Raw genomic sequence first — 23,393 nt, forward strand, 5'->3', positions numbered from 1 at the left:
TTCACCCCCCCCCCCCAGTCCCATGAGGGTCTGCAGTGGGATGAGTGCCTTCACCCCCACCACCAGCCCCATGAGGGTCTGCAGGGGGATGGGTGCCTTCACCCCCCCCCCCTCCCAGTCCCATGAGGGTCTGCAGTGGGATGGGTGCCTTCACCCCCCCCCCCCTCCCAGCCCCATGAGGGTCTGCAGTGGGATGGGTGCCTTCAGCTCCCCCCAGCCCCATGAGGGTCTGCAGTGGGATGGGTGCCTTCAGCTCCCCCCAGCCCCATGAGGGTCTGCAGGGGGATGGGTGCCTTCAGCTCCCCCCAGCCCCATGAGGGTCTGCAGTGGGATGGGTGCCTTCACCCCCCCCCCCAGCTCCATGAGGGTCTGCAGTGGGATGAGTGCCTTCAGCTCCCCCCCCCCCCAAGCCCCATGAGGGTCTGCAGGGGGGTGGGCATCTTCAGCCCCCCCCTACCTGACCCCTGTGCCATCCCGCAGGCAGCAGCCCCCTCCCAACTCCCTGGCAGCCTTTGGAGGCCCCCCCCTTGGCCCTGCTGCCCTCCTGCCCCCCGCTGCACCCCACTGCCCACCTCCATGCTCCCCATCTACCCCTGACTCTGAGCATGCAGGGCAATGGGGGGTTGCAGCACGGGGCCTCCGGATTGTGCACCAGAGGAGGATGGACACACGTGGATTCACATTGATCTGAAGGCGTTGCACCAAAAAGGGCTGTCCTGTAAAGCCCCCCCACGCTCTGTTCTTTGCTCTAAATAAAAAGCTTTGGGGTTTTGTTTATGTAGAAATGTAATTTATTGATAGAACCGCGGCCAACTCCTCCGTTGCCGGCACAGAGCCTTGTTTTATTTGAAGGAGATTGACACTGGTGTCCAGATGAGGGCTTTGTACGCAGGAAAAAAAGTGCTTTTTGTGAGCAAAAATTGTTCTATGGGGACCTCTAAGCAAAAAAAAAGAAAAACAAACCACCATCCCTGGAGCACACAGCCCTGATATCCCAGTTGTTCTGCCCTGCAGAAAGATGAGGACTGTTCCCTCCCCATTTTCCTCAGCATCTGAGTTCAGTCCTGAGATCACAGAGACATGGAATGGATGGGATTGGGGTTAGGGTTGGGTTGGGTTGGGTTGAGTTGGGGTTGGGTTGGCATTGGGGTTCAGTTAGAGTTGGGATTGAGTTGGGGTTGGGGTTGGTGTTGGTGTTGGGTTGGGTATTGGGTTGGTATCGGGCTTGGGTTAGGGTTGAGATTGAGTTGGTTTGGGGTTGGGTTGGGGTTGGGATTGAGTTGGGGTTGGTGTTGGTGTTGGGTTGGTATCGGGCTTGGGTTAGGGTTGAGATTGAGTTGGGGTTGGGTTTGGGGTTGGGATTGGGGTTTGGGATTGAGTTGGGGTTGGGGTTGGGGTTCAGTTAGAGTTGGGATTGAGTTGGGGTTGGGGTTGGGTTTGGGGTTGGGTTGGGATTGGTGTTGGTGTTGGGTGTTGGGTTGGTGTTGGTTTGGGGGTCAGGTTGGTATTGGGGTTGGGTTGGGGTTAGGCTTGGGATTGAGTTGGGGTTTGGTTTGGGGTTGGTTTGGGATTGAATTGGGGTTCGTGTTGGTGTTGAGTTAGGGTTGGGTTGGCTTTGGGATTGAGTTGAGCTTGGGGTTGGGTTGGCATTGGGGTTGGGTTGGGGTTGGTGTTGGGTTGGGGTTGGTGTTGGTGTTGGGTTGGGGGTTGGGGTTGGTATTGGGCTTGGGTTAGGCTTGGGATTGAGTTGGGGTTGGGTAGGGGTTGGGTTGGGGTTGGGATTGAGTTGGGGTTGGTGTTGGTGTTGGGTTGGGATTGGGGTTGGGTTAGGGTTAGGGTTGGGATTGAGTTGGGGTTGGGTTTGGGTTGGGTTAGGGTTGGGATTGAGTCGGGATTGGGTTGGGGTTGGGGTTGGGTGTTGGGTTGGTGTTGGTTTGGGGGTCAGGTTGGTATTGGGGTTGGGTTGGGGTTAGGCTTGGGATTGAGTTGGGGTTTGGTTTGGGGTTGGTTTGGGATTGAATTGGGGTTCATGTTGGTGTTGAGTTAGGGTTGGGTTGGCTTTGGGATTGAGTTGAGCTTGGGGTTGGGTTGGCATTGGGGTTGGGTTAGGGTTGGTGTTGGGTTGGTTGTTGGGTTGGCATTGGGGTTGAGTTAGGTTTGGGATTGAGTTGGAGCTGGGGTTGGGATTGGGTTTTGATTGAGTTGGGGGTGGGTTAGGGTTAGGGTTGTTTTGGGATTGGGGTTTGGTTAGGGTTAGGATTGGGATTGAGTTGGGGTTGGGTTTGGAGTTGGATTGGGATTGAGTTGGGGTTGGGGTTGGTGTTGGGTTGGGTGTTGGGTTGGTGTTTGGGGGTCAGGTTGGTATTGGGGTTGGGTTAGGGTTGGGATTGGGTTGGGATTGAATTGGGGTTGAGATTGGTGATGAATTGGGGTTGGGTTGGCGTTGGGATTGAGTTGAGGTTGGGGTTGGGTTGGCATTGGGGTTCAGTTAGAGTTTTGATTGAGTTGGGGTTGGATTGGGGTTGGGTTAGGGTTGGGGTTGGGTTGGTATTGGGGTTGGGTTGGGGTTAGGCTTGGGATTGAGTTGGGGATGGGTTGGGATTGAATTGGGGTTGAGATTGGTGTTGAGTTGGGGTTGGGTTGGCATTGGGATTGAGTTGAGGTTGGGGTTGGGGTTGGGGTTGGGTTAGGGTTGGGGTTGGTTTGGGATTGGGGTTGATGTTGGCTTGGGTGTTGGGTTGATGTTGGCTTGGGGGTTGGTGTTGAGTTTGGTTAGGGCTAGGTTTGGGATTGACTTGGAGCTGCGTTTGCGATTGGGTTGGGATTGAACCGGGGTTGGGTTAGGGTTAGGGTTGGGGTTGGTTTGGGATTGGGTTGGGATTGGGGTTGGGTTAGGGTTAGTCTTGGGATTGAGTTGGGGCTGGGGTTGGGGTTGGGATTGGGTTGGGATTGAGTTGGGGTTGGGTTGGATTTGGGGTTGGTTTGGGATTGGAGTTGGCTTAGGGTTAGGGCTGGGGTTGAGACAGGGTTGGATTTGGTGTTGGATTGGGTGTTGGGTTGGTGTTGGTTTGGGGGTTGGGTTGGTATTGGGGTTGGGTTAGGGTTGAGATTGAGTTGGGGTTGGGTTTGGGTTGGGATTGAGTTGACTTTGAGCTTGGGTTGGGTTGCATTGCATTGGGGTTGGGGTTGGGGTTGGGGTTGGAATTGGGATTGGGATTGAGTTGGGGTTGGGTTGAGATTGAGTTGGGTTGGAGATGGAGTGGTGTTGGGGTCAAGTTTGAGGTTTGGGGTTGGTTTGGGATTGAGTTGGGTTGGCATTGGATTGAATTGGGGTTGGAGTTGGGTTGGGGTCCAATTTGGGGTTTGGGGTTGGGTTCACTTGGGGTCAGAGTTGGGTTGGGGTTGGACTGGGGTTGGGGTTTGGGCTGGGATTGAGTTTGGGTTGGGGTTGGAGAGTTGGTTTAAGGTTGGGGTTGGAGTTGGGGTCGGGTTGGGTTGGAGTTGGGTTGAGTTGGGGTTGGGATTGGGCTGGGTTGCACTGGGTTGGGGTTGGGATTGAGTTTGTGTTGGGGTTGGAGAAGGGTTGGGGCTGGGTTTAGGGTTCAGAGTTGGGTTGAGTTTGAGTTGGGGTTGTGCTGAAGTGGGATTGGGGTTGCGTTGCATTGGTTTAGGGGTGGGGTTAGAGTTGGGTTGGAATTGGGGTTGGGATTGAGTTGGATTGAAGTTGGAGTGGCTTTGGGGTAGGTTTGGAATTGTGATGGGGTTGTGTTGTATTGGGGTTGGGTAGGGACTGAGTTGGATTGGGGTTGGATTGAATTGGGATTGGGGTTGGGATGGAGTTGAGTTACATTGTGTTGGAGTTGGGTTGAGGTTGGGTTGGGTTTGGGGTTGGGGTAGAGTTGAGTTGGGGTTGGGTTGAGGTTGGGCTGCATTGGGTTGAGTTGGGGTGGAGTTGGGGTTGGGTTGGGATTGGATTTAGGGTTGAGCTGGGGTTGGGTTTGGGGTTGGGGCTGGGGCTGGGTTGGGTTTGGGTTTGCGTTGGGATTGGGTTGGGGCTGGGTTGGGTTTGAGTTGGGATTGGGTTGGGGCTGTGTTGGGTTTGGGTTTGGGTTGGGATTGGGTTGGAGCTGGGTTGGGTTTGGGTTTGAGTTGGGATTGGGTTGGGGCTGGGTTGGGTTTGGGTTTGAGTTGGGATTGGGTTGGGGCTGGGTTGGGTTTGGGTTTGGGTTGGGATTGGGTTGGGGCTGGGTTGGGTTTGGGTTTGGGTTGGGATTGGGTTGGGGCTGTGTTGGGGCTGTGTTGGGTTTGGGTTTGGGTTGGGATTGGGATTGGGTTGGAGCTGGGTTGGGTTTGGGTTTGGGTTGGGATTGGGGCTGGGTTGGGTTTGGGTTTGAGTTGGGATTGGGTTGGGGCTGGGTTGGGTTTGAGTTGGGATTGGATTGGGGCTGGGTTGGGTTTGGGTTTGAGTTGGGATTGGGTTGGGGCTGGGTTGGGTTTGAGTTGGGATTGGATTGGGGCTGGGTTGGGTTTGGGTTTGGGTTGGGATTGGGTTGGAGCTGGGTTGGGTTTGGGTTTGAGTTGGGATTGGGTTGGGGCTGGGTTGGGTTTGAGTTGGGATTGGGTTGGGGCTGGGTTGGGTTTGGGTTGGAATTGGGATTGGATTGGGGCTGGGTTGGGTTTGGGTTTGGGTTGGAATTGGGTTGGGGCTGGGTTGTGCTGTGTTGGGGTTGGGATGCATTGGGTTGCATTGGGTTGGGGTTAGGAGCTGCGTTGGGGTTGAGTTTGAAGGATCCTTAAAGATCACAGAACCACAGAATTATTGAGTGGATGAGTTCCTGAAATCATAGAACAGTTGGGTTGGAAGGGACCCCAAATACCCCCCAGCACCACCCCCTGCCATGGTCTGAGTGCCCACCACCAGCTCAGGATGCCCAGGGCCTCATCCAGCTCTATTCCTGTTTATCAGTTCCCTTCAGGAGCCGGAGAGGGGTTGGGATTGGGGATGGGATGGGGACAAGAATGGGATGGGGCTGAGATGGAGAGGGCCGCACGAGGACAGTGATGGGGGCAGCGTTTGGCCATGGGGGGCCAGAATGCATTTTCATACACAGGTCTTCCAAAGTACTTAAAAACTGAACTGCCCAGATAATAATAATAACAATAATAATAATAATAATAACAGTAGTGATGCAGGGGATGTGAAACACATTCAGCTCTTCCAGTCTATATGGTAGGGGTTGTGACTGCCCTTGCTCCTTCCTCAGCTCCCTGAGGATTCCTCCGGCCGTGCTGCAAACCCCACCAGTGCCCCCCATGTGGGGGAGGAGGAGGAGGGGGGTGCTGTGAAATCCCACAAATGCCACGTCTCCAAAGCACTGCTGGAGGTGTGTCAGGGTACGATGCTCACTGCAGGATGGCCATTGGGAAGGCTGAAGTCAGGGACCCCCAGGATGGTAACACCCATCGCCTGGGGACATCAGCCCCTTGTCCGTGCACTGCAGCACCCCACAGGGACAGCAGCACCCCACAAGGACAGCCAGCAGCCCATAGGGCCAGCCACCACCCCATAGCGACAGCCAGCACCCCACAGGGACAGCCAGAACCCCATAGGGACAGCCAGTATTCCATAGAGGCAGCCAGCATCCCATAGGGACAACCAGAACCCCATAGAGACAGCCAGCACCCCACAGGGACAGCCAGAACCCCATAGAGACAGCCAGAAACACATAGGGACAGACAGAACCCCTTAGGGACAGCCAGAACCCCATAGAGACAGCCAGCACCCCACAGGGACAGCCAGAACCCCATAGGGACAGCCAGCACCACATAGGGACAGCCAGAACCCCATAGGGACAGCCAGCACCCCATAGAGACAGCCAGAACCCCATAGGGACAGCCAGAACCCCACAGGGACAGCCAGAACTCCATAGGGACAGCCAGAACCCCATAGGGACAGCCAGCATCCCATAGAGACAGCCAGAACCCCACAAGGACAGCACTCCATGAGGAGAGCCAGTACCCCAGGGACAGCCGGCACCCCACAGGGATAACCGGCACCCCATAGGGATTGCACTCTATGAGGACAGCAGGACCCCATAGGGACAGCCAACATTCCATACAGACAGCTAGCACTCTATAGAGACAGCCAGCACTCCATAGGGACAGCCAGAACCCCATAGGGACAGTCAGAACCCCATAGGGACAGCCAGCACCCCACAGGGACAGCATTTGATGAGGAGAGCCAGTACTCCATAGAGACAGCCAGTACTTCATAGGGACAGCCAGCACCCCATAGGGCCAGCCAGAACCCCATAGGGACAGCCAGCACCCCATAGGGACAGCATTCGACAAGGAGAGCCAGTACTCCTTAGGGACAGCCAGCACCCAACAGGGACAGCACCCTATGAAGACAGCAGCACCCCACAATGACAGCCAGCAACCCCACAGGGACAGCCAGCACCTCATAGGGACATTCAGAACCCCACAGGGACAGCCAGCACCTCATAGGGACATTCAGAACCCCATAGGGACAGCCAGCACCCCACAGGGACAGCCAGCACCTCATAGGGACATCCAGAACCCCACAGGGACAACCAACACCATAGGGACAGCCAGAACCCCATAGGGACAGTCAGCAACCAACAGGGACAGCCAGAACCCCATAGGAACAGCATTCGACAAGGAGAGCCAGTACTCCACAGGGACAGCCAGCACCCCATAGGGACAGCCAGCACCCCATAGGGATAGCCAGAACCCTTTAGGGACAGCCAGCACCTCATAGGGACATCCAGAACCCCATAGAGACAGCCAGCACCCCTTAGGAACAGCATTCAACAAGGAGAGCCAGTACTCCATAGGGACAGCCAGCACCCCATAGGGACAGCCAGCACCCCACAGGGACAGCCAGAACCCCATGAAGACAGCAGCACCCCACAAGGACAGCCAGCAACCCATAGGGACAGCCAGAACCCCACAGGGACAACCAACACCCCATACGGACAGCCAGAACCCCATAAGGACAGCATTCGACAAGGAGAGCCAGTACTCCATACGGACAACCAGCACCCCATAGGGACAGCCAGAAACCCATAGGGACAGCCAGAAACCCCATAGAGACAGCCAGCACCCCACAGGGACAGCCAGAACCCCTTAGGGACAGCCAACACCCCATGAAGACAGCAGCACTGCATAAGGACAGCACCCCATGAAGACAGCAGTACCCCACAACGACAGCCAGCAACCCATAGGGACATCCAGAACCCCACAGGGACAACCAAGACCCCATAGGGACAGTCAGAACCCCATAGGGACAGCCAGCAACCCATAGGGACATCCAGAACCCCACAGGGACAACCAACACCATAGGGACAGCCAGAACCCCATAGGGACAGTCAGCAACCAACAGGGACAGCCAGAACCCCATAGGAACAGCATTCGACAAGGAGAGCCAGTACTCCTTAGGGACAGCCAGCACCCCACAGGGACAGCACTCCATGAGGAGAGCCAGTACTCCATAGGGACAGCCAGCACCCCATAGGGACAGCCAGAACCCCATAGAGACAGCCAGCACCCCACAGGGACAGCCAACACCCCATGAAGACAGCAGCACTCCATAAGGACAGCACCCCATGAAGACAGCAGTACCCCACAACGACAGCCAGCACCCCATAGAGACAGCCAGAAACCCATAAGGACAGCCAGCACCCCATAGGGAGAGCATTTGATGAGGAGAGCCAGTACTCCACAGGGACAGTCAGGAACCCATAGGGACAGCCAGCACCTCATAGGGACATCCAGAACCCCATAGAGACAGCCAGAACCCCTTAGGAACAGCATTCGACAAGGAGAGCCAGTACTCCATAGGGACAGCCAGCACCCCATAGGGACAGCCAGATCCCCATAGGGACAGCCAGAACCCTTTAGGGACAGCCAGAACCCGATGAAGACAGCAGCACCCCACAAGGACAGCCACCAACCCATAGGGACAGCCAGAACCCCACAATGACAGCAGAACCCCACAATGACAGCCAGCATCTCATAGGGACAGCCAGAACCCCATAGGGAAAACCAACACCCCATAGGGACAGCCAGCACCCCATAGGGACAGCCAGAACCCCACAGGGACAGCCAGAACCCCATAGGGATAGCCAGCACCCAATGAAGACAGCAGCACTCCACAAGGAGAGCCAGCACCCCATAGGGACAGCCAGCACCCTACAAGGACAGCCAGCACCCCATAGGGATACCAGCACCCAATAGGGCCAGCCAGCACCCAATAGGGCCAGCCAGCACCCCATAGGGATACCAGCACCCAACAGGGCCAGCCAGCACCCCATAGGGCCATCCAGCACCCCACATTGACAGCCAGCGCCCCCCCAGCACTCATTCCCTTCCAGTGCTGGGCAGGCTCTTTCCATCAGGCTTCATGCAGTCCCACTAATTGCAGCCCAATTAGCTCTCCTACAGCGCACACCCCAGAGCCGACCCCACAATCCCAAACCTCTCCCTGGGCAGCATTAACGCTGCAGGACAACTCGGGGAGGACAAAAGCACTGCAGAGCTCTGCCCACCTCCTCTGCAGCCCGGCACGGTGCAGGCAGCACTTTATTAAGCTCCCATTCCCCATTCATTTGTGGTGGATAAAAAGTGGGGTTCCGTCCCAACCGGAGCTGTGGGTCGGTGAGGTCCAAGTCCTATCCAAGAAACACACGGAGACGAGGCCACAGCTGGAGGTAAGGGGAGGGGGAAAGAAAAACATCCCCCCTCCCCACTTGAAAAATAAGGGTGGAAAAGAAAGAGAACCGAAGGACAGCAGTTGGAGGGGACGTCCCGGCTCCTCTTAGCGCTTGGAGAGCTCGTGGGACAGCCAGTCCAGCCCGTCGTACAGCCCTGTGCCCTGCGTGGCACACGTCGCCTGCACGTACCACTGTGGGACAGGAGGGAGAGGACAAGGGTAGGATGGTTAGGGTTGGAAAACAGCTCTGCTTTCGTCGCATCCAACCACCAGCCCAACCCCAGTGTGTGGGATGAGAGGATCACAGAGTCGTTGAGGTTGGAGAAGACCTCAAAAAGCATCAAGTCCAATGGTTGACCCAATGCAACCATCCCCAGCCATAGGATCATCCCATCCCCAACACCCCTCTTGCAGGATCACAGTCATAAAGGTTGGAAAAGACCTTGAAAATCAAGTCCAACAGTTGACCCAACGCAACCATCCCCAGCCATAGGATCATCCCATCCCCACCATCCCTCTTGTGGGATCACAGAGTCATAAAGGTTGGAGAAGAGCTCTACGATCACTGAGTCCAACCATCATCCCATTTCCACTTATGGGATCACAGAGTCATTAAGGCTGGAGAAGACCTCTTTGATCAAGTCCAACCACCAACCTGTCCCCACCATCCCATCCCCATCACCTCCTCTTATAGCATCACAGAGTCATTAAGGTTGGAGAAGACCTCTACGATCAATTCCAACCACCATCCCATCCCCACCATCCCATCCCCATCACCCCCTCTTATAAGGTCACAGTCATTAAGGTTGGAGAAGAGCTCTACGATCAAGTCCAACCATCATCCCACCCCCATCACCTCCTCTTATAGGATCACAGAATCATTCAGGTTGGAGAAGACCTCTATGATCACTGAGTCCAACAGTGGATCCATCCCAGCCACTTATAGGATCACTGAATAATTAAGGTTGCAGAAGACTTCCACAGTCATTGAGTCCAACCATCATCCCATTTCCACCATACTCTCTTATGGGATCACAGAGTCATTAAGGCTGGAGAAGACCTCTATGATCAAGTCCAACCACCAACCCATCCCCACCATCCCATACCCATTCCCCCCTTCTTATAGGGTCACAGAGTCTTTAAGGTTGGAGAAGACCTCTACAATGAAGTCCAACCACAAACCCATCCCCACCAACCCATCCCCATCACCCCCTCTTATAGGGTCACAGTCATTAAGGTTGGAGAAGAGCTCTACGATCACTGAGTCCAACCATGACCCCATTTCCACTTATAGGATCACAGAGTCATTAAGGTTGGAGAAGACCTCTACGATCAAGTCCAACCACCAACCCGTCCCCATCAACCCATCCCCATCACCTCCTCTTATAGGATCACAGAATCATTCAGGTTGGAGAAGACCTCTACAATCAAGTCCAACCACCAACCCATCCCCATCAACCCATCCCCATCACCTCCTCTTATAGGGTCACAGTCATTAAGGTTGGAGAAGAGCTCTATGATCAAGTCCAACCACCAACCCATCCCCACCATTCCATACCCATTCCCCCCTTCTTATAGGGTCACAGAGTCATTAAGGTTGGAGAAGACTTCTATAATCAAGTCCAACCACACAACCCATCCCCACCAACCCATCCCCATCCCTCCCTTCTTATAGGGTCACAGTCATTAAGGTTGGAGAAGAGCTCTACGATCACTGAGTCGAACCATCATCCCAACCCCATCACCTCCTCTTATAGGATCACAGAATCATTAAGGTTGGAGAAGACCTCTATGATCAATTCCAACCACCAACTCATCCCCATCATCCCATACCCATCCCCCCCTTCTTGTAGGGTCACAGTCATTAAGGTTGGAGAAGACTTCTACGATCAAGTCCAACCACAAACCCATCCCCACCAACCCATCCCCATCACCCCCTCTTATAGGGTCACAGAGTCATTAAGGCTGGAGAAGACTTCTACAACCTCTGAGTCCAACCACGATCCCATCCCCACTGTTCCCACTTATAGGGTCACAGAGTCATTAAGGCTGGAGAAGACCTCTACGATCAATTCCAACCACCAACCCATCCCCTTGTGCCCACCCATAGAATCATTAAGGCTGGAAATAAGAGGCTTCCCCATCCCACGTGTCCTGGTGTCTCTGTCTGGCTGGTTCTTTCCATGTGGGACATCATGGACTCACAGCTTGGGAGAAGAAAACAAGGGAGGATGCCTGCATGCATGAGATCTTTGGGGTGGAGGAGGACGCGCCGGTGGGTGCAGCCCCATCTGCTGCTGGTGGATGGGACCCACAGCCTGTGGGGTTTTGGAGGGGCCATGGGGTTAGAGGGTGCTGTCCTGACCTTCATAGGATCACAGAACGGGTTGAGTTGGAAAGGACCTTCATAGGATCACAGAATCATTTGGGTTGGATGGGAGCTTCGTAGGATCATGGAATGGGTTGAGTTGGAGGGGACCTCCATAGGATCATGGAATGGGTTGAGTTGGAAAGGATCTTAGGATCACAGAACCATTTGGGTTGGATGAGACCTTAATAGGATCGTGAAATGGGTTGAGCTGGAGGGGACCTCCACAGGATCATGGAATGGGTTGAGTTGGAAAGGACCTTCATAGGATCACAGAATCATTCGGGTTGGAGGAGACCTTCATCGGATCATGGAATGGGTTGAGTTGGAGGGGACCTCCATAGGATCATGGAATGGGTTGAGTTGGAGGGGACTTTCATAGGATCATGGAATGGATTAAGTTGGAAGGGACCTTCATAGGATCACAGAACCATTTGGGTTGGATGGGACCTTCAGAGGGTCACGGAATGGGCTGAATTGGAGGGGACTTTCATAGGATCTTGGAATGTGTTGAGTTGGAAGGGACCTTGATAGAATAACAATATGGCTTGGACCTTCACAGGATCACAGAATCATTTGGGTTGGATGGGACCTTCTTAGGATCATGAAATGGGTTGAGTTGGAGGGGACTTTCATAGGATCATGGAATGGATTAAGTTGGAAAGGATCTTCACAGGATCACAGAATCATTTGGGTTGGATGAGACCTTCATAGGATCATGGAATGGGTTGAGTTGGAAAGGACCTTCATAGCATCACAGAACCATCTGGGTTGGATGGGATCTTCATTGGATCATGAAATGGGCTGAGTTGGAAGGGACTTTCATAAGATAATAGAATGGGTTGAGTTGGAAGTGACCTCCATAGGATCATGGAATGGGTTGAGTTGGAAGGCATCTTCATAGAATAACAATATGATTTGGGTTAAAGAACCTTCACAGGATCACAGAATCATTTGGGTTGGATGGGACCTTCATAGGATCATGGAATGGGTTGAGCTGGAGGGGACCTCCATAGGATCATGGAATGGGTTGAGTTGGAAAGGACCTTCATAGGATCACAGAACCATTTGAGTTGGAGGGGACCTCCATAGGATCATGGAATGGGTTGAGTTGGAAGGGATCTTCATAGAATAACAATATGAGTTGGGTTAAAGAACCTTCACAGGATCACAGAATCATTTGGGTTGGATGAGACCTTCATAGGATCATGGAATGGATTAAGTTGGAAAGGACCTTCATAGGATCACAGAACCATTTGGGTTGGATGGGACCTTCTTAGGATCATGGAATGGGTTGAGTTGGAAGGGACTTTCATAGAGTCACAGAATGGGTTGAATTGGAAGGGACCTTGATAGAATAACGATATGGTTTGGGTTGGAAAGGACCTTCACAGGAACACAGAATAATTTGGGTTGGATGGGACCTTCTTAGGATCATGGAATGGGTTGAGTTGGAAGGGATCTTCACAGGCTCACAGAATGGGTTGCGTTGGAAGGGACCTTCATAGGATCACAGAGCCATTTTGGGTTGGATGGGACCTTCTTAGGATGACAGAATGGGTTGAGTTGGAAGGGACCTTCAGAGGCCATCTGGTCCCACATCTCGCAATGAACAGCAGCACCTACAACTACATCAGGTACTCAGAGCCCTTCTGATCTAACAGCGATGTGGTCACAGCCTCTGTGTCACAGCCAGTCACCTCAACTGGTGTAGACTTGCACGAGCACAGCACACAGGCTCTTGATCACCACCGGTGAAATGGAAATGACTGCTGAAAACTTCATCCTGTAGCTGAGCACTTGCTCTACCAAACAGTGCTACCGCGCTCCTCTCGCAGCTTCCACGGAAATAACCAGGAGGCATTACTTCCGGAGCGACCTACGGCGTGAGCTGCAAGCATCCTCCCACCCATCTGCTTCCGGGAGCTCCTTGCTTTTCCCTTCACACCCACCCAGGCCCCCCCACCACCTCCCACCCCACAGCACTCACGGTCCGGCTGCGCAGCGCCTGCAGCCCCAGCTTGTCGGTCAGCTCGCTCACCGCCATGGCGTTGGGCATGTCCTGCTTGTTGGCAAACACCAGCAGCACGGCGTCACGCAGCTCGTCCTCCTGCAGCTATGGGGGGCAGGGACTGGTGAGCTGCAGGATGCAGCTCTGCAACCCACCTCGCCCCCCGGAATCCTCCTCGGCTCGGGGCTGATGTTGTTCAGCGCTGTGAGGGTGAGTCGATCATCTTGAGCCCACAAATAAGGAGCGGGCCAGGAGCCCCAGGCTCCAACCCTAATAGTGTGGTTTGGGTTGGAGGGGAACCTTCATAGGATCCCAGAATCATTTGGGTTGGAGGGGAGCTTCATGGGATCACAAAATACCTTGGGTTGGTAGGGATCTGCACAGGGTTGGAAGGGAACTTCATAGGATCACTGAATCATTTGGGTTGGGTTGGAAGGGACGTTTCATGGAGTAATAGAATGGTTTAGGTTGAAAGGGACCTTCATAGGATCACAGAATCATTTGGGTTGGGTTGGAAGGGAACTTCATAGGATCACTGAATCATTTGGGTTGAGTTGGAAGGGACCTTCATGGAGTAATAGAATGGTTTAGATTGAAAGGGACCTTCATAGGATCATTGAATCATTTGGGTTGGAGGGGAGCTTCATAGGATCATAGAATCATTTGGGTTGAGTTGGAAAGGACCTTCATGGAGTCACAGAATGGTTTGGGTTGCAAGGGACCTTCATAGGATCATTGAATCATTTGGGTTGGGTTGGAGGGGACCTTCATGGAGTCACAGAATCGTTTGGGTTGGAAGAGACCTTCGTGAAGTCATAGAATGGTTTGGGTTGGAAAGGAACTTCATGGAATTAAAGAATAGTTTGGGTTGGAGGGGACTTTTCAAGGAGTCATAGAACGTTTGGGGTTGGAAAGGACCTTCATGGAGTGATAGAATGGTTTGGTTTGGAAGTGACCTTCATAGCATCACAGCATGGTTTGGGTTGGAAGAGACCTATAGGGACGTGATGACACTGTTGGAACAGATAAGGTGTCCTGTTATTCCGAGTCAGTGCTTTTCCACCCTTCTGCCAAAAGCATTTTCACCGATTAAGCTTTGCAAAACACAATTATGTTGCTTTAATTAACTGCAGCATTCACTAATCTAGCCACGAGCATTCTCTCCAGGCCATATTTTCTAAGAGGTCCCATTTGAACATGACCAGATGGGTTGGGAGGTGCAATACCTGCACACCCACCATCGTGATGCTTCACACGTCAACCACTCAATCAGAAATCTAGGGCCAAACTGGGCATCATCCTGAACCTAAGCAACTTCCTTCCAGCAAATTGCTCCCTCCTTGTCCATGGGGCTCGGTGACCTCCCAGCCCTGCACCACCAACGGGGATGGAGCAGCACGACAGCACAGCATGCTCCCCAGCATGCAAAACCCCACTGTCTTCTCAGCTGGTTTTCCCCTTTGCAATTGCTCCTGATTGCTGCAGTCTGACCTTCGAGCCCCACGGCCAGGGAGCCCCAATTTGGGGACAGCTCTTTGTCCCCAGGGCCAATCCCACCACCAGAGCAGGTGTCCCCCCACCCCTCTCACCATCTTCTGCAGCTCCTCCGCAGACTCCTGCACCCTTTCCCGGTCGTTGCTGTCCACCACAAAGATGAGACCCTATGGGAAAAGCCAGTCTGCAGCAGGCATGGGCTTTGACACGCGGCGCAAACACCCCCAGCACTGTGGGAGGGTGTCACCCCCACTGTCCCACCAAAGGACTTTCTTATTTCAGAGCCTTCCTTCCCCACGGGAACACCCTCGTGGTCCCATCCGGATGGTTGGAACCGGTGCTGTGCCACTTACCTGTGTGTTCTGGAAGTAGTGCCTCCAGAGGGGCCGGATCTTGTCCTGGCCTCCTACATCCCACACCGTGAAGCAGATGTTCTTGTACTCCACCGTCTCCACGTTGAACCCTGGAGGGATGTGGGGACAGGTGGGGAGCACCGCGGTGAGGGCTGAGTGCGTGGCTGCATCCCCCTAGGAGCATCCTCACCCATGGGTTGACCATCTCCAAAAAGCACCAGGAGGGATTCTGAGCACCCCTTACTCCGAAGCCCTCACCCAACACCTTCAACCAGACCCAGTCAATTGCCTCAGGAGCATCCATGCTGTGACCCCCACTATGACCCCCCTACGTCCCCAACCCCCCTGAGGAGCACCAGAGCCCAGCCATGTCCCAGCAGAGCAATGCTCTGCCCAAAGCATCGCTGCCAACCCAATGCTGGTGCCCTCTGGCAGCAGTTTGGGCTGTGGGTGCCCGTTGAGAGGGGCCCTGCACAGCGCTGGGCGCTCACCAATGGTGGGGATGGTGGTGACGATCTCTCCCAGCTTCAGCTTGTACAGGATGGTGGTTTTGCCTGCAGCGTCCAACCCCACTGCAATGGAGACATGGCGTCACCGGCACCGCTCCCTGCACTGGCCCCATTTCCATCCTCGTCTTCACTCATCTTCATCCTCATCTTCATTCCATCCTCATCTTCACCCGCATCCCCATCCCCATCTGCATCTTCATCCCATCTTCATCGCCGTCTTCAACACCACTCTCATCTCATTTTCATCCTCATTCTCGTCTTCATCCCATCTTCACCCTCATCCTCATCCCATCTTCACCCACATCCTCATCCCATCTTCACCCTCATCCTCATCCCATCTTCACCCCTCACCCTCATCCTCATCCCATCTACCTCTTCATCCTCATCTATTCAACCCCACCCCATCTTCATCTTCATTCTCATCGCCATTCAGTCCTCACTCTCATCCCCATCCCCAACCCCACCTCCATCTCATCCTCATCTCATCCCCATCCTCATCCTCATCTTATTTTCCTCTTTATCCTTATATACACCCCCATCTCCCTCTCATCTCCATTCTCATTCTTATTGTCATTCCATCTTCATTCTCATCCCCATCCCATCTTCATCCCCATCCCATCTTCATCCCCATCCCATCCTCATCCTCACCCTTATTTTCATCCCTATCCCATCCTCATCTTCACCCATACCGTCATCTTGTCTTCCTCTTCATCCTTATCTTCCATCCCATCTCCATCTCCATCTCACTTTCATCTTCATCCCCATCTTCATCCCATCCCCATTCCATCTTCATCCTCATTCCCATCCCCATTCCCATTCCCAACCCCATTTCCATCACATATTCACCCTCACGCTCATCTTCACTCCATCCTCATCCCCATCCCATCTCCATTCGCATCCCCATCCCATCCCCATCGCCATCCCCATCCCCATCCTCATCCCCAACCCCAACCCCATCCCCATCCCATCCTCATCCTCTTTCTCATCTTAACCCCATCCCTATCCCATCTTCCTCTTCACCCATTACATCCCCATCCCCTCTTCCTCTTCATCCTTATCTTCAACCCCATCTCCATCTCATCTTCGTCTTCATAATCACTGTCATTCCATCCTCATTCTCATCTCCATCCCATCTTCACCTACATTCCCTTCCCCAACCCCATCCCCATCTCATCTTCACCTACATTCCCTTCCCCAACCCCACCCCCATCTCATCCTCATCCTCATCTTCATCCCCATCCCTATCCCACCTTCATTGTCATCCACATCCTCATCCCATCTGCCTCTTCATCCTCATCTATTCAACACCGCCCCATCTTCATCTTCATTCTCATTGTCATTGCATCTTCATTCTCATCCCCATCCCATCTTCATCTACATCCCCATCCCCGTCCCCAACACCATCTCCATCTCATCCTCATCTCCATCCATATCCCATCTTCATCTTCACCTGCATCCTCATCCCGTCTTCCTCTTCATCCTTACCTTCATCCCCATCCCCATCCCATCCCCATCCCCATCCCATCTTTGTCTTCACCCTCATCTTCCTCCCATCCTCATCCTCATCTTTATCCCTATTCCATCTTCACTTGCATCCTCATCCTGTCTTCCCCTTCATCCCCATCCCCATTCCTATCCCCATCCCATTTCATCCTCGCTCTCATCTTCCTCTCATTCCTTCCCATTCCATTCACATCCCATCCCCATCCCCATCCTCTTCCTCATCCCACCCCATCTCCATCCCATCCCCATCCTATCCCCATCCCCATCCTCTTCCTCATCCCACACCATCCCATCCCATCCCATCCCATCCCATCCCATTCCCATCCCATCCCACTCCCATCCCATCCCACTCCCATCCCATCCCATCCCATTCCCATCCCATCCCACTCCCATCCCATCCCATCCCATCCCATCCCATCACACCCCATCCCATCCCATCCCATTCCCATCCCATCCCATTCCCATCCCATCCCCATCTCATTCCCATCTGTATCCCCATCCCATCTTCATCCTCACCTTCATCTTCCTCCCATCCCATCCCATCCCACCCCCACCCCCCCTTCTCCCCATTCCCATTGTCACCTCCATCTCTCTCCCCGCCCCCACCTCCCGCTCTCACCCATCAGGATCCGCATCTGTTTCTTGCCGAAGATGCGGGAGAAGATGGCAGACACGGTGAGGCCCATTGCAGCGGCGGGACGGACCGGAGGGCCGGAGGGCCGGGATGGCCGGGATGGCCGGGATGGCCGCGCCGGGGGCGGCCGCGCTGCGACCCCAACGCCTCCTCGCTCCGCGGCGCCAAAGGCTCCGCCCCCTCCTCAAGCCCCGCCCATCCCTCTAGCCACGCCCACAGCTAGCCACGCCTCCAATCACCGGGCTCCTCCTATTGCCGCGGCACCGTGCGCTACCGGCCAACGCTTTTAGCCCCGCCCCTCGGCTCGCCCTGCTCCGTTCTGACACCTGATTGGCAGCCGCACCTACGCCTCTCCCCAAGCTGTTCTTTTTGCGCATGCGCAGCGCCCTTTTTTTTTCCCCTCTCTGGGGCGAGACTTAAAGCCCGCATGCTCACTGGGCGCCGGCGGCGGGCGGAAGTAGTTATGCGGCGGGCGGAAGTGGTTAAGCGAGGCGGAAGTAGGTGGTTGTGGTCTGCGCCTGCGCGCTGGGTGCCAGCACCCGACCCGGTGGTTCGGCCCGAAGGCTGCGGCCTGCCGTGCCCAGGTCCGAAGGGGAGGCCCGAAACCGCCGCCTGCCAGCCCCCCGGCCCGGCCCTCCCTGACAGCGCAGCCCTTAGGCTCCCCCTCCTGCTCTGCGGGCACCCCAGGGCCCGGTTCCCTTCATAGAGCCATGGAGAAGTTTGGCATGAACTTCGGAGGTGGCCCAAGTAAGAAAGAACTTCTGGAAACCATTGAATCGCAGAAGAAGCAGCTTCTGAATTACCAGGCTCGGCTGAAGGACGTGGTGATTGCCTACAAGAGCCTCATCAATGAGAAGGAAGCCTTGGAAGCCAGCTTGAAGGTGTTGTCGGCATCTCACGAGGCTGATGTCGGCCTGAGTGGTGCTCAGCCTGCGCGCGTGGCTGCCTCCTGCTCTTCTCCTGCTGATCCCACTGATGATAAGAGCTCGGTTCACAGCGAGGACAGCATGGGGACGGCGACCAGCGCTGACACGACGGCCAGCTTGGCCAGTGCAAAGGGCGAGCAGGGCGCTGAGGAGGAGAAACCCGCAGCAGCTGCACCCTCTCTTAAAGCAGAAGAGACAAATGGTTCGGAGAGCGGTGTCAGCACGAGCAGCGGGGACATGGCCTGTGCTGCCAGCGAGGCTGATAGGAGGGTGCTTCAGCTGAAGACCCAGCTGGCCACCTTGACCAGCGCTCTGTCAACGGTCACGCAGGAAAAGTCCCGCATGGAAGCCTCATACCAAGCCGACAAGAAGAAGATGAAGCAGGACCTGGATGACACTGTTAAAAAAGCAGAGGATGAGACCGAAAGGTTGGAGGCGGAGCTGAGGTCTGTCCAGGAGCAGCTTGCTGAGACCAAAGCCCGTCTGATCACGCAGCAGCACGACCGAGCCCAGGAGCAGAGCGACCATGCTGTTATGCTGAGAGAGCTGCAGAAGCTGCTGCAGAGCGAGAGGGCGTTGAGGCAGGACGCAGAGCTGAAGCTGGAGGAGACCAGGGAGGTGCTGGCAGGACGGGTGTGCATGGCTGACCGTGCGGAGGGCTACGAGCTGCAGATCAAGCAGCTGAGCCAGGAGGTGGAGGACCTGAAGAGAGAGCTGCAGGCTGTTCAGGAGGAGAGAAAGAAGCCAGACCCCCGGGTACAGGACCTGCAGGAGGAGATGGCCAACCTTAAGAACCACTTCCAAGCGCAGCTCCTGCAGGAGATGAGGAAGGTAATTCCCTGATTGAGCCCTAGAGCAGCCCGCAGTAGGGGGTACCGTGGCAGCAGCTGGAGCAGGGTTTGAGGCTGGAGGAGCCCAAATTCTCCCTCTTTGCCACATGTCACAAAGTCCAAGAGATTTCAGATAGGAGAAAATAGCATAGCTTCATTCGATGGGATGATATTTCCTGAGGAAAATAAAAGCTGTTAGTGATGCAGTGTATAAGTTAACCACAGGTGGTGACCACTGGGTGTGGGAGTTACGTAGTGAGTGTTTTCTGCAGCATCACTTGGCTCTGAGCAGCAGCTGGATTTGGGAGGAGAGACCAATGCTCCGACCTGCTGTGGCAATGAGTGTGCTCTCACCTCTGTAAATGCCATGCAAGGTACAGTTCAGTCCCTCTTAAAGGGAGATAACTGCCACCTCCCCCTGGGTGGAACTGTAAGCAGTGGGAAGGAGGAAACTGTCACTGCAGGCTGTGAGGCAGAGGGCTGGAGGGCTTTGCTGCCGATCACCGAGTTGCCAGCTGGAAGTACTCCAGTGTGGGATCCTCATTTCCCCATGGACTGGAACAAGTTTTCAGCTTTCTAATCTGAAACCTCTTAATTAGCAGCTTTAGGGTGATGGCATGCAATCGACCTTGTTATGGAAGTGATATCCAGCATCTTCAGTAGGACAGGGCTGAGGATGAGCCGATCCCAGCCCTGTTTTGGCTCACAGTGAGGACTGACGAGCGGTGCCACCATTCCACTTGCTCTTGTGATCTTGTGATAGAAGCTGTGAGCTCCAGGTGTTTGCTGCAGCTACTCAGAAACCACTGAATTACGTTAATATTGGTGCACCAGAGCGTAGCGTTTAGGCAAATTGCATTTAAGTGTAGGAAAGCTTTAGGGCACACGCTTTAAAAAAAAATCCCACTGCAGATTGTGAGGTGTTCTGCTTCATGCCCTGTGCACGCCTCCAGCGATGCAGATAATGCTGCTAACAGCAGCTCTGTGGAGCAGGGAACAAATGGGGAAATGCATTCAGTTTCTTTCATCCTTGAGTCTCTGTTTTAAAGATGGGCATGAGAGAGTTGTGGGGGGGTGGGGGGTTGTTTGGAAAATTAGGAGAAAGCGTGTCCCTGAGCTTGCTTGGAGTTGTTTAGAGCAGAATGAAGGCCTTTGTGATTGCAGAGCTCTGTGCTCTCTTTGCTCACAGACTGCACAGGCAGAGGAGCAGCTCCGGCAGCATGCCCAGATGGAGGAGCAGCGCGTGGCCGACCTGGAGGGACAGGTCTCTGAGGTGTCAGGGCTGCTGGGCACCTACGAGAAGGCCAAGCAGAAGGACCAAATGGTCATCCAGAAGCTGAAGGATCGTATCGTGCAGCTGGACCAGGAGAACAAAACCCTGGCCATCGCGGCCTCCAGCCGATCCCCTGCTGATGTGAGCGTGGAAGAAGCCAATCTGGATGTGAACGTTCTCAAGGATAAGATGGAGAAGCTGAAGAAGCTGCTGCAGGCGGCAGCAAAGAAGAGTCAGCCCACGCTGGACATTGAGAAGCTGTGTGAGCTGGAGTTGCCAAAGGGCACCGAGGCCGGGGATGGCGAGAAGGCCACAGCTTTGTACTATCAGCAGGAGCTGAAGCAGCTGAAGGAAGAGTTTGAAAGGTACAAGATGAGGGCGCAAGTTGTTCTCAAGAACAAGTCAGCCAAAGATGGCAATCTGGCCAAAGAACTGGAGGAAGCTCAGGAGCAGCTTGCTGACCTGAAGGAGAAATACGTGGTGCTTCAGCTGTCCTCTGAGGAGGTGGAGAAGCAGCACCAGCTGGACATGGAAGCCAAGAAGCAAGAGTTCTCCCAGCTGCAGCAGCTGCACAGGCAGGAGCTGGAGCACTGCCAGTTGGAGTACAGGGAACGGGCGCTGAGGCTGGAAGAAGAGATGCACAAGCAGAGGGACCGGGCGCTGGCGGTGCTGGCCGAAAAGGACCAAGAACTGGAGCAGCTGAGATCCGTCGTGTTGCCTTACACCGGGCTCCAGGGCTCCAAGAACTACATGGCACCAGGGACTGACGCTGCGAGCGCTGACCCCCCGGCTAACGGCTCCACAGAGATCCTCCCCCAGGCTCTGCACCTCTCCACCAACGCAGAGCCCACCTTCATCCTGTATGCGGAGCAGCTGGCCCGCAAGGAGGTGGAAATCGTGGCGCTGAGGAAGCAGAAGCACAAGCTGGAAATGCAGGTTCACCAGCTCCAGGAGAAAGTCTTGGTGGAGGAAGAGAGGCACCGGGAAGAGGTGTCGGCACTTCAGAACGAAATCCAGAAGAACTTCAGAGATAAGAGCAGAGAAGGAGCCAACCTGGAGTACCTGAAGAACATCGTCTATAGGTTTTTGACGCTGCCGGATTCCCTCGGCCGCCAGCAGACTCTCACTGCCATATTGACTATTCTGCACTTCAGCCCAGAGGAGAAGCAGGCTGTCAGAAAGCAGTCAGCACACAGCAGCTGGTGGCTGTCGGGGAAGAGATGAGGCGGTTGTGGTTGTCCCTCACTGCCTGTGTCTGGGAACAACCTTTCTGCTGAGCTCTCCTGCCGTGTGGGGCAGCTCCTCTCCAGCAGCAGCAGAGCAGGGAGCTCTCAGCACAGAGCCGTGCTTTGAGCTGGTGCTGTCAGCATGGATTTAAAGCAGAATTGTGCCAGCCCCTCTGGTAGGATCGCATCGTTCTCCTGCTCTGAGCTGGAACTCGATTATTTTTAAAGAATAATCAAGTTGGGACTCTCTTGGACAGACCAGGAACTCCCTCCCTGCTTCCCTGTGTTTCCCAGGGAGGATGCTCTGAGCCCTGCAGCTGCACGGGAGCAAGCAGTGCTTCCCTTCTGGTTCTGTTAGGGCAGAGACCTCAGCTGCTGGACCCTGCAGAGATGAGGGAGGGCTGAAGTCAGCACCGACTGCTCAGCTGATGTTTGTGAGCCAAGTTGGGGAGTTTTGCTGACCTGCAGGATGTTCTGCAGCGCCCTGGGAGCAAGGCATGGTCTCGTGGGGGTGGAAGAAGCAGAGGTGAGGGGCAGAAGGTGGCAGCTCAGGGAACAGCGTGCTCCCTGGTCTCACCGCTGAGTCTGTGGGATGCAGTAAGCACTGCTGATAGACCTTGAGGTTACTGCATCAGTTCAATGCGAGCCTGGAGCAGCTGGCTCCGTGCTGCTCAGCCCTGACTTGGGGAAGACATCTGCACATGTGGTTTACACCAGGTTGTGAGGGCAAAGCCAGGTCTGTGTGTTGGGTGTGGACAGGCACAGTGGGAAGAGTCTGTGGGAGCAGCAGAAGCCACAGCTCAGTGTTTCCTCACCCAACAAGGGGCAGCCCTGCAGCACAGGAGGGTCCTCATGCTGCTGTCAGCTCCTTGGAGCTCTCACAGCACAGTTCCTCCCTCTGCTCTCTCACGGCCCCCCTCCTGACTCCCCTCCATCTCTCAGCCCTTCCTGCACATTTCTCCCTCTTTTCTCTCTTTATTCAGCCATCACCCTCCAAAATAAACTTGAACATGTACGTATTTGATGCTTAACTTGGCTGCTGTTTGGGAACCTATGGTTTGAGTGGTGAGCATTGTGCTGGGACAAGGAGGGGGGAAATGGCTGTAAATTAAAAGAGAGGAGACTGAAGTTAGATGGGGAGGTAATCCTTCATCCAGAGGCAGTCTGGATGCCCCATCCCTGGAGGTGCCTGAGGCCACAGATGGGGCCCTGGGCAGCTTGAGCTGGGAGGACACCCAGCCCACAGCAGTGCCACCTGTTTGGTGGCCACTGTGACTCCTCCACCACCAGGAATGAGCAAGGATTGAGTCATTTAATGCACCACCACGGAGAAACAGTGCTGGGGAGGATGGGGACAGGGGTCCCATAAGGTTCTCTGAAAGCTGGGGTGCAAATCTGGACGTGCAGCCAGGGCATGGCACGAGGCGATGGCACACAGAAGCTGTTAGGAAAGTGAAGATGGCAACTGTGGGCAGCTGGTTGCAAGAAGTGTGATAACTGCCTTCCTTGGGAGGAGCACAAAGCTGAGAACG

At 54.7% G+C, this 23,393-nt stretch overlaps 2 protein-coding genes across 3 annotated transcripts; one reads left to right on the top strand and one right to left on the bottom strand.

Annotated features, from left to right (window-relative positions):
- Window positions 1-8,575: 8,575 nt before the first annotated feature.
- On the bottom strand, window positions 8,576-17,922 carry ARF5 (ADP ribosylation factor 5). 2 transcript variants are annotated; one of them, XM_048926269.1, is made up of 6 exons: window positions 17,592-17,919; window positions 15,452-15,532; window positions 14,961-15,070; window positions 14,703-14,774; window positions 13,093-13,218; window positions 8,576-8,926 (listed from the first exon to the last, which is right to left on the bottom strand). In XM_048926269.1, the coding sequence occupies exons 1-6, from the start codon at window positions 17,656-17,658 to the stop codon at window positions 8,840-8,842; spliced, it is 543 nt and encodes a 180-aa protein (XP_048782226.1). In that variant the 5' UTR covers window positions 17,659-17,919; the 3' UTR covers window positions 8,576-8,839. The 2 variants fall into 2 exon arrangements, with proteins under 2 accessions (XP_048782226.1, XP_048782235.1); XM_048926278.1 differs by lacking the exons at window positions 8,576-8,926; window positions 13,093-13,218 and adding an exon at window positions 13,234-14,126 and having other exon boundaries at window positions 17,592-17,922.
- A 127-nt stretch (window positions 17,923-18,049) lies between these two features.
- On the top strand, window positions 18,050-22,880 carry GCC1 (GRIP and coiled-coil domain containing 1). Its single transcript, XM_048925543.1, has 2 exons — window positions 18,050-19,363; window positions 20,552-22,880. Exons 1-2 carry the CDS (start codon window positions 18,317-18,319, stop codon window positions 21,857-21,859), a joined length of 2,355 nt encoding a protein of 784 aa, XP_048781500.1. The 5' UTR covers window positions 18,050-18,316; the 3' UTR covers window positions 21,860-22,880.
- The last annotated feature ends 513 nt before the right edge of the window (window positions 22,881-23,393 follow it).

This window comes from Lagopus muta, chromosome 1 (assembly GCF_023343835.1).
Source record: "Lagopus muta isolate bLagMut1 chromosome 1, bLagMut1 primary, whole genome shotgun sequence".
NCBI lineage: Eukaryota > Metazoa > Chordata > Aves > Galliformes > Phasianidae > Lagopus > Lagopus muta.